The following is a 15,369-nucleotide window of genomic DNA, read 5'->3' on the forward strand; positions in this document are numbered from 1 at the left end:
GCTGAAAATCTTGTTTCAAACCCTTGTGCATGTAAAATCTTGCTGAAGTGCAGCAGAAATTAGGTAGTAAAGTAACACAAAGTGCATTAGTCATGCTGCATTGCATGAGTCTCCAAGAAGAAAAATGGCATTTTTGATTTTGATGCTGCTGCTGAGCTCTGGGACTGAGTCACTCTGCCTGCCTTTACTTGCCCAGACATTTATAACTTGGTTCACTGTTGGGATGGATAATGTGAATGCAGAGTGCCTAACAACACTGTGAATCAGCTGATTTCATCTTGTCTTTCTGGTCTTTGCCTTCTTCTTGTCGTGGCTCTTACGGAAGAAGAACCAGACGCTGGGGAAATCAATTTACCACAACAATTTGTGTGGCTCCCAGGCAGATTGATTTAAACAAGCAAGAAGCTTAGATTTGAATAATTCCAGTCTTGCTTGAACACTCTAGTAATTTTTCTAGAGTTTTCTAGTCTGGTGATAGTATTTTGCAGCCAATTGTAGCTTTTATTGCTAAGCTTGGTATGTTTCCTGACGGAATTGATATGATCTGTAATTATTGAAATGCTTGCATCTTAACGTTCCTGTCTTCTTTTTTTTTAATAATGTTTAAAAATGGCAAGACATTATCTACTGAATTACTTTTCAATGGATCAAGCTGCTTTTGGATAGAAATGGAAACAATTAAAATGCAGAAGATGAGGATTGTTAAAGCAGAACTGAAGTACTAAACTGAAATACTGGATGAGAACACTTGTTTTACACGGAAAAATTATGAATACATCAGTGTAGCTTTCCTGGTCACTATGACCTTTGAGACTTAAGAATAAGTGATTTTTTTCTTTTCTAATGATGAGGAAAAATTCTTTTTCAGTTCCTGTTCAGTGCCTCATCTTCAAGGTACTGAAGTGGATGCCGTTGTAATTGAGAACCCATTTTGTCCGTACGTGTGGAAAAGGCTCATTTGTCTGAAATTGGTGATCGTAGAATCCCAGACTGGTTTGGGTTGGAAGGGACCTTAAAGACCACCTAGATCCAAGCCCCTTGCATGGGCAGGGACACCTCCCACCAGCCCAGGTTGCTCCAAGCCCCATCCAACCTGCCCTTCAACACTGCCAGGGATGGGGCAGCCACAGCTTCCCTGGGCAACCTGTGATGAGTTACCAGAGGATAGGAAAGCTGTTTCATGGCAATGAGCTAGCAGGGTCCTGAGCTGTCTATCAAGGGCTTCAAGAGCAGAAGCACCCACTGCAGGTCCCCTGTCACACAGCAGTCCTGTGAGGTGGTTTCCTTTGCCAGTGTCCTCATGAATTTTGAGTTTGGTTCATTTTGCCCAGTCTTGTTGTTGATGGTGCCATCCCTCAGATGGGCTTGGTGGTTGGTTGAGGACTCGACTTCTGGCTGCTTGCACTCTCTTGAATTTCTTTAGTTTCTTGGTCAGAGAGGCTGGTGGTGGGCACTTCTTTGTGACTAGGGCTTCACTTGGCTTACCTGACTGATGTTTTGGGTAGACCCAGATTGCATTTAACCTAATTAATATTTCTGAGGAGAACTGCACAACACATAACTAGACCCATTTAACTGTGACTGTAACAGGATGGACACCCTTACCTGGCTACTGTAAAGCAAGTTTTGAAACTTCAGTATTGATTGCTTTCAAATTGTTTTTTAGAAAGGACATGAAATTAGTGTGAGCTGTGTTCTGGGAAGCACAGCTCAATATCATCTCTGGAAGCACAGGGAGCAGGGGTTGTTTTGGATGTGCATCTCCTGGGCAGCCCTTTTGGGATTGACTCGAAATGGAAGCAGGGCACTGTGCTGGTTCTAGGGCACCCTAAAAATAGCCCAGCCTTTTGCTGCCGAGTTCAGCAGGTGATGGTGAGAATCCAGCAAAACAGATCTCATGGAGGAAGCTTGTAGAAGGCTGGAGAGGTCCTCTGGCCTGCTGAGGCAGTGTCCTCATTCCCTGTGGCAGTGACACTGCTTGTGAGCTGCCCCTGTGAGCTGTGCCCTAGACCTTAACACTTTGTGCTTATTTGCACGTATTCCCCCTGTGTACAGAGGCAGTGCTGTTCCTTAAGTGGATTTATGACAGCCTCTCTCTATGACATTTGCCTTTCTAGTACTATTTTGAATAACCAGAAGGCTTTCAGCAGAGAAATTTCTTGGGGAGAGTTGGAGAATGAATAATGTAGAAAGTCCAGCTTTTTTCCTGATACAGGCTGACCTCTTAAAAGTGGTTTTAAATCCAGACTTTTGGCCCTTTTAAGTGGTGGCAGGTCAAGAGCTTGCATGCAGCATGGCTCTTCTCAGCTCCCTTGTTAGATATAATGAATTTAGGCTGGAACATGTCCCAACAGTGTTTTAATTGTTGTCACCCTAGCACCAGGGAGCCTCAGGTCACCAGGACGTTCTCCTGCCTGCTGTGTGGTACCTACAGCTTTTTCAGTGAGCTTGGGGGTGTTGTAAAGGAGAGAGGATGGATGCAGCTGAGGGTGGTGGCTGAGCATGATTGCTGAGCATCAGCTGGGTATTATTTTCATGTTTTGGATTAGCACTGTGATAAAATTGACACAGGGGGTGATAAGGTTGGTGATTGTGGTTAGCTCTGAAGCGTGAGAAGAACTGAAATGGTTTATTTTAGCAGCAGGGAGTTGCCCAGCTCAGGGCTCTCATTCTTTACCTGCCCTTTACTGTGGGGAAGGAGTGAGTGATGTGTTGGGACCCTGTGGGTCTTCTGAAGAAAATTCCAGTGTTTTATTTCAAATCCAGCTGTTAAAGTGGCTGAATGCTGCCTGTGTGTGGCAGCTAAGACTGCTGTTGCTTTTGAGGAACACTTTCCCATCTCTCAGGAAGGGAGCTGGACTGGCAGCCAAGGTGCAGGAGACTTTGTGCTTGTGGGAAATCTCTTGCAGGGTAATAGCACTGACAAAGGTGGCATGTGGGGTCCCTTGGTACATCCTGGACCTCCTCTGGGAGATGGTCAGCTGTAACAAGGAGATGAGAGCATGGAGTGGGAATTCAGGAGGACATAAGCCACCTGAAAAGCTCAAACAATCCTGTTCTTGTAACAGCAAGGGGCTGGTGCTGGGTATTGTGCAAGAAGCTGCAGTCTGTTTACCCACGTGCAATGTCCAGCACTTTGTAGAAGTGCCAATGTGAAGTGTAGTTGTGCCTCCACTGCTCTGATCTGAAGCACTGACAGCTGGGCTGGAGGTAACTCAAGGTCTATTTTGTCTCTATCCTTAGAAAAAATGGGGCAAGTTGGGGGCAGGAGCAGGGCTCTCACCACTGTCCTGAAGGAAGTAAGGAACACTTCAAAATTAAATGATTGTTCTTGTGGTTTGTGGTTAGGGCTGGAGTGGCTTCTTTGAGGTATTTGATTTTTACTGCCTCTAAGTAGAATAGCTGGCAGGAGTTAAAAATAACCGAGTCTGCTTCCCACCTGTTTGGATGCTCATCTTATTTTGGTTCAGAGTTGGAATGTGTGCCTGTAAATCATCAGGATTAAAGCAGTGCTGCTCGTGCCCCTGAACGATGGGCACAAGGTGCTGATTGTGCCTCGGTGAGGATGGGAGCCCTGATTGATGAGACACGTGTGCCTTGTTGAAAGGACAGCAGGAAAATGTTCCTGGGGAGACATCTTTGGGAGCTCTGGCTTTCAGCGTGGAAAATGGGAGTCATAAGCCCACACGTTGAATAACAAAAGGCAAAAATAAGTATTGGCTGGTTGAGTGTTCAGAGCATTGTTCTCTGTTTATGCTGGATGAAACAAGAGCCCTTGGTGGGGGAGCCTGGTTATGATTAAAGAATTGTCCAGGCCATGGACAATGTCACAGAGCTGCTTTCAAGTGGGGAATGTTGGAGCTTGATTGCTTTGCTTTGCAGTGTGACACTTCAGTAAGTTGTGGGAGTGGGGAGATGAGTAAGAGCGTTTGTGCTGCAACTCGGGCTTCAGTTCTGTGCTTTCATGTGCCTTGGGTTGCAGAGCTTGTGGTATGAACTTCCTGAGCTTCTGTTCAGAGATCCAGAAAGGTTTTCTCTCATTCCAGGCCATGTGCATCCAAAACATTATTCTCTGAGGAGCAGAGTATGTTTAGGAAAACGTGTTCCTGCCAGGACACAAGAGCCTCTACCCATACCATGTACAACAACATGTTGTTTTGTGTGAAAGTGAATCTTGCTTGTGAACTCCTCATGGCCTTTTAGAAGCTTTCTGTCAAATTAATCTCAACCTGGAGCACTGTAGATTAAGTACAGTCAGAAGATGTGAAGTCTCTGTATTGAGAGTAAGTGATGAAATTTGACCTACTGAGAGATGATGAACATATTTAGTAAAAGCTTTTTCATTACCTGTTGTACTGGAATTATTTGTTGGGGCCTCCATTCCTTCTTCACTCGTTTCTCTTCTGCATCCCCCAGCAGGCACTGTGCTGCACTGCCAAAACCTGTGCTGTGGATTTTGCCTCTCTACTGGAACACTCTTCACTTATCCTAGGGTGTTTCTAGTTGGGCTTAAGGCAAAGAGCCATTCAGGAAGGTATTTTCAGACGTAGGTTGTCTCAAAAGATCTTAAAGAAACTTACGGGCTGGCTGATGCTGCAGGTGGAGGTGCCACTGTGCTTTCCCAGTCATCTAACTGTAGCTGGTGGGACTCCTCTACAAGGCCATTCATACTAGCCTGGTAAAAAACAAAAACTGTGATCAGCTTTTCTCTTGGTTTGCTGAGTTTTGGACTCTGCCATGAACTGCAGCCAGTGGCAGGGGCAAGAAAGGCAGCAGACTACCCAGCCACCTGCATCGGTGGGATATCAGGCTGGTTAAGCAGGCTGCTGTGCTTTCACCCTGCACTTTCTAACAGCTCTGCTTCTTCTTTCCTGCTCTCTTCTGACACTTCCAGCATCCTTACCTGCCTTTTGATCGCCCAGATTTTTTTTGCCAGCGTTGTGAGTGAGCTTTCCAGGAGCAAATCCTAAAACCTGGCTGCATCTGCAGCCTGGCGTCGGTGCTAAGCTTAGTAGCAGAGCTCTGTTGTGGAGGAGTGTCATGGGAAACATTATTATCTGGTGGCAGTGCTGCCAAACTTCTGTGGCAAACGCATCATTTCAGGGTCTGTTTTGCTCCATGATGCATCAAGGCTGGCTGGAAAAACCATGAGGAAGAAGAGAAGGGACTTGGGAAAGAAGAAACAAGTATCTGGGACAACTTTGATCATGCTGCATGTTAGAACATGTGTGTGGATCAATGTTGAAGTGGGAAAGGTCCCTGTAAAGAGGGCTTGGAGCCTTGAGGGTCCCCCACACAAGGGGACAGAAGCAGCAGGCACAAGAAGATCTTGTGGAAGTGGGTTGTTCTTCACAGGATGTGGCACATCCAGCATGAGCAGCTCTGCAGCCCCAAGCCTCTGAGCACCCACCCTGCAGCCTTTGCACAGGAGCAGCTAGCTGGGAGAAGGTGATCTGCTGGTGAGAAATAACTAGCAAAGACAGTTGGTTTGTTAGAGTGGAGTTGGTGAGTTTCCTGTAATTGCACTGTGATCTGTGGTCACTTTTGATGCATGAGAAATGAAACTGGAGTGTTTTCTGGCCTTCTGCTGTCGATGGTGTTTGCAGAGGGAAGGGTCTCAGCTGTGGAGGAAAGGCACACACAGCCTGCTGAAGACTTTACTTACTGCCAAGCAAATGTCAAACAAACAAAACATGACAATTACTAAAATTCTCTTGACTTCTTACCAAGATACATAGGGAAGGGTAAGACCTGCTCCACTTTCTTAGTGTTTGAAGCAGATACTGAACCCTGGATCCCCAAAGTGTGAGGGGACAAGACCCACTTCACCCTTGGCTCCTTATTCCCTGGCTGCTGGGCCAGAAGGACACACAACATGTTGTGCTGGGGTTTTTTGATCTTGCTTTATGAGGTCTTTTCTGAAACAGCATACTTGTCTGAATGGTGTTATACCCGTGGAGGATATAAAATGTCAACATGGGCAGAAAAGTTCATGGAATCTAGAATTTGGTTAAAACAGTGAAAAAGATGGGATGTGCTACTTGTACTTTGTGTGCTAGGTGGCAAAAGAATTTGCTGCAGGTCCTAATAACTTGACTTTCACAGGCAAAGTTGTGTGTATGTTTTGGAGGCAATTGTTAGGTGTTTGTGTGTAGCTTGTATTGTTAAGCTTGCATAAACTAAGTGCCTAATCCACCTGGAAATAAATATTTGGTCAAAGGTTTTGCAGAGTTGTAAACTTTGATGCTTTGTTTGTATTTGGGAAAAAGTTATTTGTGAAATAAGCAAAGGATATGGAAGCTAGGAGCTAGCTGGATAACTTGGCATGTTATATGCACAATACCCTGCTTCAAACTATGTGGAGTTTTTTTGCTGACATGACAACACTGGATTTGTTTTTAGTATTAGCAGTTCCCTGGCATGAGAGAATATTTGAAGCTCAGTTTAACAAATTTAACTTACTGCTCACTAAACATGCAATTAAATGATGACGTCTTCTCATCTGTTTTGAACTTAAATTATCACTGGTTTGAACTTTTTTTTTAGCACACATGGCTCTTCCAGGATTGCAGGATGTGTGAAAATGTTTTACTGTAGCCATATGCCTTTTGGCCCAGGACTCCAGGATGTTTCAGTAGGCTTGAAGCACAAGGGATTCTGTGATGTGTGGGGTTTTTTTTCTACTTTTACAAAAGCTGTGTTGATTTCTGCCTAGGCTGCTGTATCTGCTCTTGTTTGCACAGATCCTTCTGCAGAATCATTTCTAGTGGTTGCCTTGGGAGGGGATCAGATTCCTCCTTGATTGCTATCTTGCAGCCTGTGCTGTTTTCTAGTGTCAGAAGTCCAACGGGCTTGATCCCTGCAGGTGGAATCACTTCACTGTCCCAGCTGGCTGTGTTTGGTGTGAAGGGATTCCTGTTACCTGTGAGAAGGACATGGCTAAAGAGTCAATTTTCCCTTTATCACTTTGATAGCCTCCTCATTAGAAGCTTCCAGGTCAGCAGGCCTGATCTGCCAGTTTTTAAAGGTATTAGTGATAAATGTTGAAGTCAGAGTGGAGAACTTCAGTGTTGTGGCTGGAAACCATGAGCTGCTTGTACTTGTGTATCCATATGCACCCAAAAACAAATACAGGTTGGGTGAAGAATGGGTTGTGAACAGCCTTGAGGAAAAGGACCTGGGGGTGTTGGTCGATGAGAAGCTCAACATGAGCTGGCAGGCTGTGCTTGCAGCCAGAATCCAACCGTGTCCTGGGCTGCATCCCCAGCAGCCTGGCCAGCAGGACCTGGGAGGGGATTGTCCCCTTTTCTGCTTTGCTCTTATGAGACCCCGCCTGGAGACCGGGTTCAGTTTTGGAGCCCCCAACACAGGAAGGACATGGAGGTGTTGGAGTGAGTGCAGAGGAGGCCATGGAGATGATCCAAGGGCTGGAGCAGCTCTGCTCTGGAGCCAGGCTGGGAGAGTTGGGGTGTTCAGCCTGGAGAAGAGAAGGCTCCAGGGAGACCTCAGAGCACCTTCCAGTGCCTGAAGGGGCTCCAGGAAAGCTGGGGAGGGGCTTGGGACAAGGGCAGGGAGGGAGAGGTCAGGTGTTTGAGATATGCCTGGTCCTTGCTTTTCAGCAGGTGTGCTGCCACTCTTGCCTTAAAAGAATAGTGGAAAAGTCTGCTGTCATCCCCTGTACTGCTCCAAGGAGGGATTAAAATCTCAGAATAAAGGCACTTGTGCAGCTAACTTCAGGCTCTTCTGTTTGCATGACACTTGCAAGGAAGCAAAGGGAAGGAAGGTCAAGCAGCTGCTGGTGATTAAAGTAATCCCTGCAGAGAGTTCTTCCAAGACCTCGAGTTCCATCCACAGTTGTTGCTCAGGATTCTTACCTTGCTTTTCAGAATCCAGTGGTGTGAGTTATTTTTTTTGGAAGTGATGAAAGGAGACCAAATCCAGTCTGGTACACACAGCTGAAAGGGACACTGACTCAAGCTGGGGAGGTGATAGTAATTGCACCCCAGGCAATCTGCTCTTTACTTGATAATGATGCATGACCCCAGTTCACGATGTACCTAGGACTACATGAATATTGCTGGAAACCAGCACCATGATGGTCCCTTTCTGAAGCTAAAACACCAAAGCCTCGTGCCTCCTCGAGCCTGGGGAGTGCTGGTGGGTGCTGTATAGTTCTGACCTAGTTTTATACAGCTGCTGAAGCAGAGAGATTCGGGAAGGGCTGGCTGTCACTTCTGCTTGCACGGAGTTGAGATCTGGTGGATGACAAAAGGCACTTTGAAACACAAGGATATTGAGGACCTCATGGGCTGGGGGTGATGGGACTTCATACAAACCTGTGGAGTTCTCCATAGGGTTCACAATGGGAATGCAGTACGATTGGGGTCTGTTCTGTGTGGTTGAGTGGAAGGAAATGCTTTTGTTGTTCAGGTTTCTTCTAGCTGGTACTTGTTCTAAAGTCTGCTTTTCCTGGGAGGTAGGAAGTGATGTTCATACTCTGGAATATGTTAGTTCAGGAAGGAGAGCTTTTTAGAGAATTGCCAAGGGAGGCAATAAATTCCCACTGAAGCAGCTAAACAGCAAAAGCTTCTGTGAACCCAGAGGCCCAAGTACTTTCTGTGAAGTCTGGTTTTAATCCTTCAATTAGGAGATGTGAGAGGAGTCCTTCTCCCTCACTGGTTGGTCGGTGGAACATCCTCCTTGCCCCCAGCTTCTCCTAAAATGCCTCAACCAGCACGTGGACCCAGTTTGGGCTGCTCTTCTCCTTCCCCCTGTCCCAGGGGTCTCTTGAGCATCCATGTTCCTTGAGCTCACCCGGTGGGAATGCCACAGTGCAGCTTTTCTTGCTTCCCAACTTGCCTTAGTGGTAATTTGAAACTTAGCTTTTTTTTCATTACTCTTACTACACAACAAAACACACAGTTTTCTTCTGAAACTGCTCTTGTTTGGAAAGTTTCTTGGGTGGATGTGGTGGAGAGAGGGCCAGAAAAAGTCAGAACTGATGCGGGTTGTGCTGGGGAATTTTTTCATCCCCTTCCTCAAACTCAGCCCTTCAGTTTCTCAGAGACGAGATGAAAAGGATTCTTTTTCCCATTTTTGTTTCACTTAAAATTGGGAGGGGCAGGTCAGTGTTCCTACTGAACCCACCTCTCCACTGGGTAAGAAGGATCAAAGCTTTTAGCTTGCAGGTGGTCAAGTTGTTCCACATTTAATGCATTATTGGCTGCATCTTATGCTTTACATGTTTAAGTACTGAACTGTGAGTGTGTGCAGCTCTAAGGCTTAGTGGAAGTCCCCTTGAACTTCCATTGTTCTTCTCAGAAGAAAAAGGCTTGATTTCATAGAACAGTTTGGATTGGAAAGGACTTTAAAGATCATCTAGATCCAACCCCCTGCATGGGCAGGGACACCTCCCACCAGCCCAGGTTGCTCCAAGCCCCATCCAACCTGCCCTTCAACACTTCCAGGGATGGGGCAGCCACAGCTTCCCTGGGCTACCTGGGCCAGGGTCTCACCACCCTCATAGTGAAGAATTTCATCCTCATGTCCAACTTAAATCTTCCCCTCTTCCAGTTTTAATCCCTTCCCCCTCATCCTTTCACTACAAGCCCCAGTAAATTTGTCAGAGCTGAGGGTCACTGCAGAGCCCAGGGAAGGCTGGTGTTTCAATCTGCAGTATTTAAATGTCATGTATTTCAAGAAAAGCTTGCTTAAGCTTCCCCAGTCAGTGAGAACCAGTCTGTTATATTCTTGGGCTTATCTTTCCAGAAAAAAAAACAAACCCTGAGCTTTAATCTTTGGTGGATCTGAAACAGGTTGGAGGGGGCAAAAACAAGTGAAGCAACCAAGAGGGGTTTGGGGACGCTGCTCTCTGGCTCTTGCTAACACACCTGCAAGCAGAAGAATTTGTGTGTCCTGTCCTCTGGAGGAGGATTACAGTGCCAACCTATACATTTTCATAAAGAAGCTATCCTTGGCTAAAAGACTGAGACAGCAACTTCAGTGGAGGGCACCCTGACCCTCAGCTTTTGAAATCAGCTTAGTCTCAAACCTCCCTCTGTTGCAGAATAATTAGGATGGGTGCAGAAAGTGAAGGGAAACCCGCCTTGTAAGCCATGGTAGTGGTGGCCTTTGAATCTGCTTTAAAATAGCATCATTTGGATGTTGTCTTAGTTTTCAGTTGTGAGAATCAGATCTGCAGTCTGAGGATAACAAGCCAGCATCTGCTAGCCTTTAAAAAAAAAAAAACAACAAAACAACCAAAAGCTGAGATCCTAATTTTCAAATTTATGATTACTTGGGGAGCTGTGGTTTTAGATAGTGTCAGTCTGACCAAACTGCAATTAATTACTGTGATCTTTCAGGTACTGTTTTATGTTCTAAGTGGAGAGGTAATTTGTGCTGCTTCCTGCTATACAAAAGAAAAGTGCTTGAGTTAATAATGGCTGTAATTAAGGAGTTAGAAACATTCCCCATGCTCTCTTCTTCCCATAAGCTTGTGTTTGTGCTCTGCAAAGCAGCAGTGGAGCAAGTGTTGGCAGAACACGTTGTGCAGCAGCAAATGGTTGCACTGGAAAACTCTTTGGAGTAGCCTGCATCTTTGGGATGTAGGCTGCTTGCTCTCCAAACTGGTGAAGTGCTGGTTCTTTCCTGTCCAATATTTGAGGTTTAATGTGTTTGTTTCTATGATGTGTTCAAGCTTTGAGTGGGTTTGAGTGTCTGCGGCTCTCAGAGCATGTCTGGCCTCTTCAGCGTCAGTGGAAGCAGGTACTTTGTGAGTCAGGGCTGATTTTCCTGTGGGTATGATGGGTAGGTGGTTTTTGTTTTGCCACGGAGATGCTGTATGGATTTGTCTGATGAACTTTGTCAAGGAGCTCTCCATTGGGAGAGCAACTGGAGCTGGAAGGGAGATCAGGGTGGCTGGAAGTTCTTCCTCCCAACTTGCTGTGGAGCATGAGTCTTCCCTGCGTGAGCTGGTCTGGTGGAGGCTGTACCTGAGGAATTTGTCAGTGGCATTGTCATCAGAACATAGCAGAACCTTCATTACTCTAAAAGAAAAGAATATAGCAAATATTTTGAGGTGTGAACATTGGATGTTACCAGTAAATCTCAGGGCTGCTTTGATGTACGGCTTGAAAGGTGTTGGGAAATACGAACCCTTCGATCCAGCGGAGGGAAGTGAGTCCTAATTTTCTCCTTCAGTTGTATGCACGAGACTTATTTTCCATTAAAACTTTATTACCACATCTTTGTTTTCCCACAGGTGCTGGGTTTTATTTGGCTTGGGCAATTGGGCCAAACACAAGCACATTCCTCATGTTTTTGCAGCATCAACATAAACGCTGCTACTCGTGTGCCATTTCTGCTCTGTGGAGTTAAGACAGCATTCTGTTATTTCCATCTTTCTGGTGCTTAGATGTTATCACTCTTGTTATGCAGATTTTAAAATGTCCTATTGCTTTTGTCAAATTGTTAGAAGGAAAATGTGTTGGCAATATGTTGGTTTCTGGAAGTTACACGCTTCTGGATGTTAAATGTGTCACAGCAGCAGTGAACTGACACTTCTCTCTTCTCTTTTCAGCCAGATAATGAAATCTCCTCAGACTGCAATCATGTAAGTATTGCTTTGTTTCTTTCAGTCTGTAGTTGGGGTATTTTCACCTTATCTGCCTTACCAACATCAGGTGTTTTGCAATTTGGTAGATTGCAAACGGCCTTAATCAGGACATTTGAGTTCCTGGATTGGTCTGTAAAGGGAGAGCACAAGGCAACTTCTTTACCCCAGTATAACCAATATGGTCTTACTGGAGACTTCAGAGTGGAACATATCTAAGATATCTTGCATATCTGTACCAGAGGAGGCTGGCCAGAAATCTTTCCTATTTTACAGTTGGGGGGTGGTTCCTGTGAGTTAATAAGAGCAATATGATGTGCTTCTTTTGGGAAAGCTGTACCAAATTGCAACTGAATTTCAGCTGTTGAAACCTTCTGTATTAAGTTCACAGCTGCTAAATTCTTAAACTCACTTGGAAAATGCTGTGGGGGTGTGATATTTGGAGGCAGTTTGAACCACTTGGCTGGTTTTAGAACAGATTTCCTCTCAGCACTGTGTTTTTAACAGTGAGCAAACTGTTAGCCAGTTTTCAGGCTGTCAAGCTGACTCTTCAAATCCCAAGACTCTAAAAAAATAATAAAAATAATTAAAAATCATCAGAGCTGAGGTTGGTATTAGATTTCCTTTGGCTTCTTTCATTTGCATTCTGTTAGAATAGACCATCTCAAGATCCTTAATTGTTTGGTTAGCCCTGGACACAGACAGACAAGTGCATGTCTCAGTGTCTGTCTTGGTTTCATATGCTTGAGAAGCTGTTATTTAGTTCATTATTGGAAGATATATTCCAGAAATGAAACCCAGCCATGCTGTACAACTAGTAATTTCCAACTGTGTTTATAAATTAACCTTTAGCACTGCACTGCCTGACTTCATGGCAGCTGCAGTTCTCTGTTCTGGAAGGTTGGATCAAATGAGGGGCACATCATGTTTCAGTTTAAGTCTTGCCTTTTTTTGAAAAAGAGGAGAAACCTTCAGTAATGAAAACATTTCTGGCTGACATTTAAATGTGCCAACAGAAATTACCTGAATGAAGATGTAGTTGAGAATTCTAGAAGTCAAAAGTTGGACCTTTCCTCTGTTGGATGAAATGACAGGGTCTCTGCCTCCAGGCAGATGTCAGGCTGCTGTGGCTTCCAGAAACCTTTCAGGAATAGGAAGTGTGGACAAAAATCTTATTTTCCCAGGAGGGAAGCTGAAGGGGGTGATCAAAAACTAGACCACAGAGAGGCATCTCGTGTCCAAATGTCTTCTTTGCTTCTCTCTGCAGTCTTTGGTAGTACAACTGCTGATCATCTCCTGGCAAAATACTGCCTAGCACTAAAATCTGGATTTTTAAACTGCAAGTTTAGCCTTCCTTTTGGTTGTGGGAAGGTTCCTTTGGAGAGCATCTCATCTCAGGACTCTCCAAGGAGATTACAAATGCAGAGTTGTATTCTTATGGTGCTGGACCTCATTCTTTAGTGTGAGGGTGGTGAGGCCCTGGCCCAGGTTGCCCAGGGAAGCTGTGGCTGCCCCATCCCTGGCAGTGTTGAAGGGCAGGTTGGATGGGGCTTGGAGCAGCCTGGGCTGGTGGGAGGTGTCCCTGCCCATGCAGGGGGTTGGATCTAGGTGATCTTTAAGGTTTCTTCCAACCCAAACCAGTCCATGATTCTATGATTCTTGTCCTTCCCATCCTAGCTAGGAGAGCTCTACAGCCCTCTTTGTGAGGACAGGTTCCCTCTTTTTTCACTTTTATCTATTAAACCTGTGTATTTATAACTTCCTTCTCCTTCTGAAATACCCTAGGATCCCATCATCTCCTGTTTCAACTTTTCACAGCTCCATGATATGAGGTGTGGAAGACAGTCCAGATGTGCTGGTTCCATTTTTAGCCCTCTGGGCTTTCTTCCACCCTCCTGGAGATGATGTGAAACTATTTCTTGTGTTCTATCATATTTTTATGCTTTCTTAGTGTTTTGTGTATGACTGAAACTTCCAAAGAAAGTTGACTAAAATGTTGGCCATTTTGATATTAACTTGATTTTGTCAGAGTGTCTGAAATTAATTCTGAAAGCTCTTTAATCTTTAGTGAAAAAATGTTTAAATGCAGCTTGAGTTCCTAGAGCAAAACAGATGAGCTAATGGAGCTTTTCTCAGGCAACATCTCAACTATTAATTTGAAGTTTTGCTCTCTTACTCTGTAGTTTTGCTTGGTGGTGCCTCAGGGGTGTGTCTTTACCTACAGAGTGTGACTTGCCCAAGATGGCTTCATGTGTGGTGGGGCTAAAGACATTGCTAAACCTGCAGCAGGTAGCAAGTTACAGCTTTCATTGTTTTTATCCTTTCAATGATGAAGTTGTCTTCATTAGGCATATTTCCTTCTAATGAGTCAGCTCATGATCTTATGGAGAGATTTTTATCAGTCTGAATTTGTTCCAAGATGAGAAAATTATTGCAGAAGTGAAAGGACAAAGTTGTTGTCAAGGAGACTTTGCATTGAGTGTTGCTCTGTAGAAGGATGATGATGCAGATGGGGATTAAATGATGTTTCATTCTTAAGCAAAAAAATGTCTGTCATTCTTGATGGGAAGCTCTTATAAACCCCCTTTCTTCTACAAATGCTGTCTCTGTAGCTCCTGTGGAACTACAAGCTGAACCTGACTACAGATCCAAAGTTTGAATCCGTGGCCAGAGAAGTCTGCAAGTCCACTATTGCAGAGGTAAGCTAGAAAAAGGGCACAGCTGCTCTTGTGGCACTAAGGTTTTGGTCATTTCTTTGTGATAGTGATTTGGGTTTGGGGAAGCTCTAGTCTTAAATACCAAATGACCAGGCATTACATCTCCTTGTGGAAAAAGCCAGTTAGTGGTGCCAGGCAAAGGGGTGGGGGAAAGAAATGATAAACTTAACAGTCCAGTAGCTCTTCCCTGATTGGATTGAGTTGTCCCCTCTTGGTCAAGTGCTGGACAGTGTTGGTTAGCAGGGGTTCCACTGAGTTTAGCATAAGGTTTGGGTTGTTGCTTACTAGCAGAGAGGATGATCACACAGACATCAAATGATGGATCAACTTTCTTTTTCTTCCAGACTCTAAGTTTTGTTACTCCAAGGACTCTCTGTTAAGACCTCCCTCTTTTTAGGTTGCACCAGGAGTTATTCCTCTGTGCCTTAAGCTCAAAGATTACTTCATTAATAAATTTTTTTTCAGCTTTTGTTAGTGTTTTTTTATTTAAAGGAAACAAAAGGTGCCTAAATAGCAATCTCATGTGTTTCATCTTCTGACACTTAATACTGAGGCAGGTGCATCAGCTATTCCACTAATTTTTAAGTGTTTCCAAGACACTCCTTAAAACTAACACAAAGTGGGAATATGCTGCTAACAGAAAGAATTAGCCTAATAATACTTTAATTCCCCCTAAGAAATGTTCTCTTGCTGGTGACTGAGCTCTGATTTTAGTAAAAGTCATTTGGGGAATTAGTGACTGTCCCAGCCAGGTACAATCTGAAAAGTCCACCTTTAATTTTATCAGCTAAGCATAGATGTAAATACCAGCTTTTTCCTCTGATGCTCCAATTTTATGCATTCTGGCAATAATGTTGATCTAGACTTAAGAGTTGGCTACCAGATAATGGTGGTTGTTGCAGGAGTGGCCAGGCAGTAACATGATGGCTTGGTCTTTTGTGTAGTTCACTGGCTCAAGCCGTGGAGCTCTGGGGCTGTTTCCAAAGCCAGGCTCTTCCAAAATCAGCACATTACTGTTGTACACTGGTTTGGCTCCTG

At 44.6% G+C, this 15,369-nt stretch overlaps 1 protein-coding gene across 1 annotated transcript in view; it reads left to right on the forward strand.

Moving 5' to 3' along the window:
* GLG1 (golgi glycoprotein 1) overlaps positions 1-15,369 on the forward strand; it is an 84,496-nt gene that overhangs the window by 28,398 nt on the left and 40,729 nt on the right. Inside the window, exons 2-3 of the mRNA XM_051629197.1 lie at positions 11,582-11,614; positions 14,227-14,313. Coding sequence (XP_051485157.1) covers positions 11,582-11,614; positions 14,227-14,313 — 120 coding nt within the window. The remainder of the gene's footprint in view (positions 1-11,581; positions 11,615-14,226; positions 14,314-15,369) is intronic.

This window comes from Apus apus, chromosome 11 (genome assembly GCF_020740795.1).
Source record: "Apus apus isolate bApuApu2 chromosome 11, bApuApu2.pri.cur, whole genome shotgun sequence".
Taxonomy (NCBI): Eukaryota; Metazoa; Chordata; class Aves; order Apodiformes; family Apodidae; genus Apus; species Apus apus.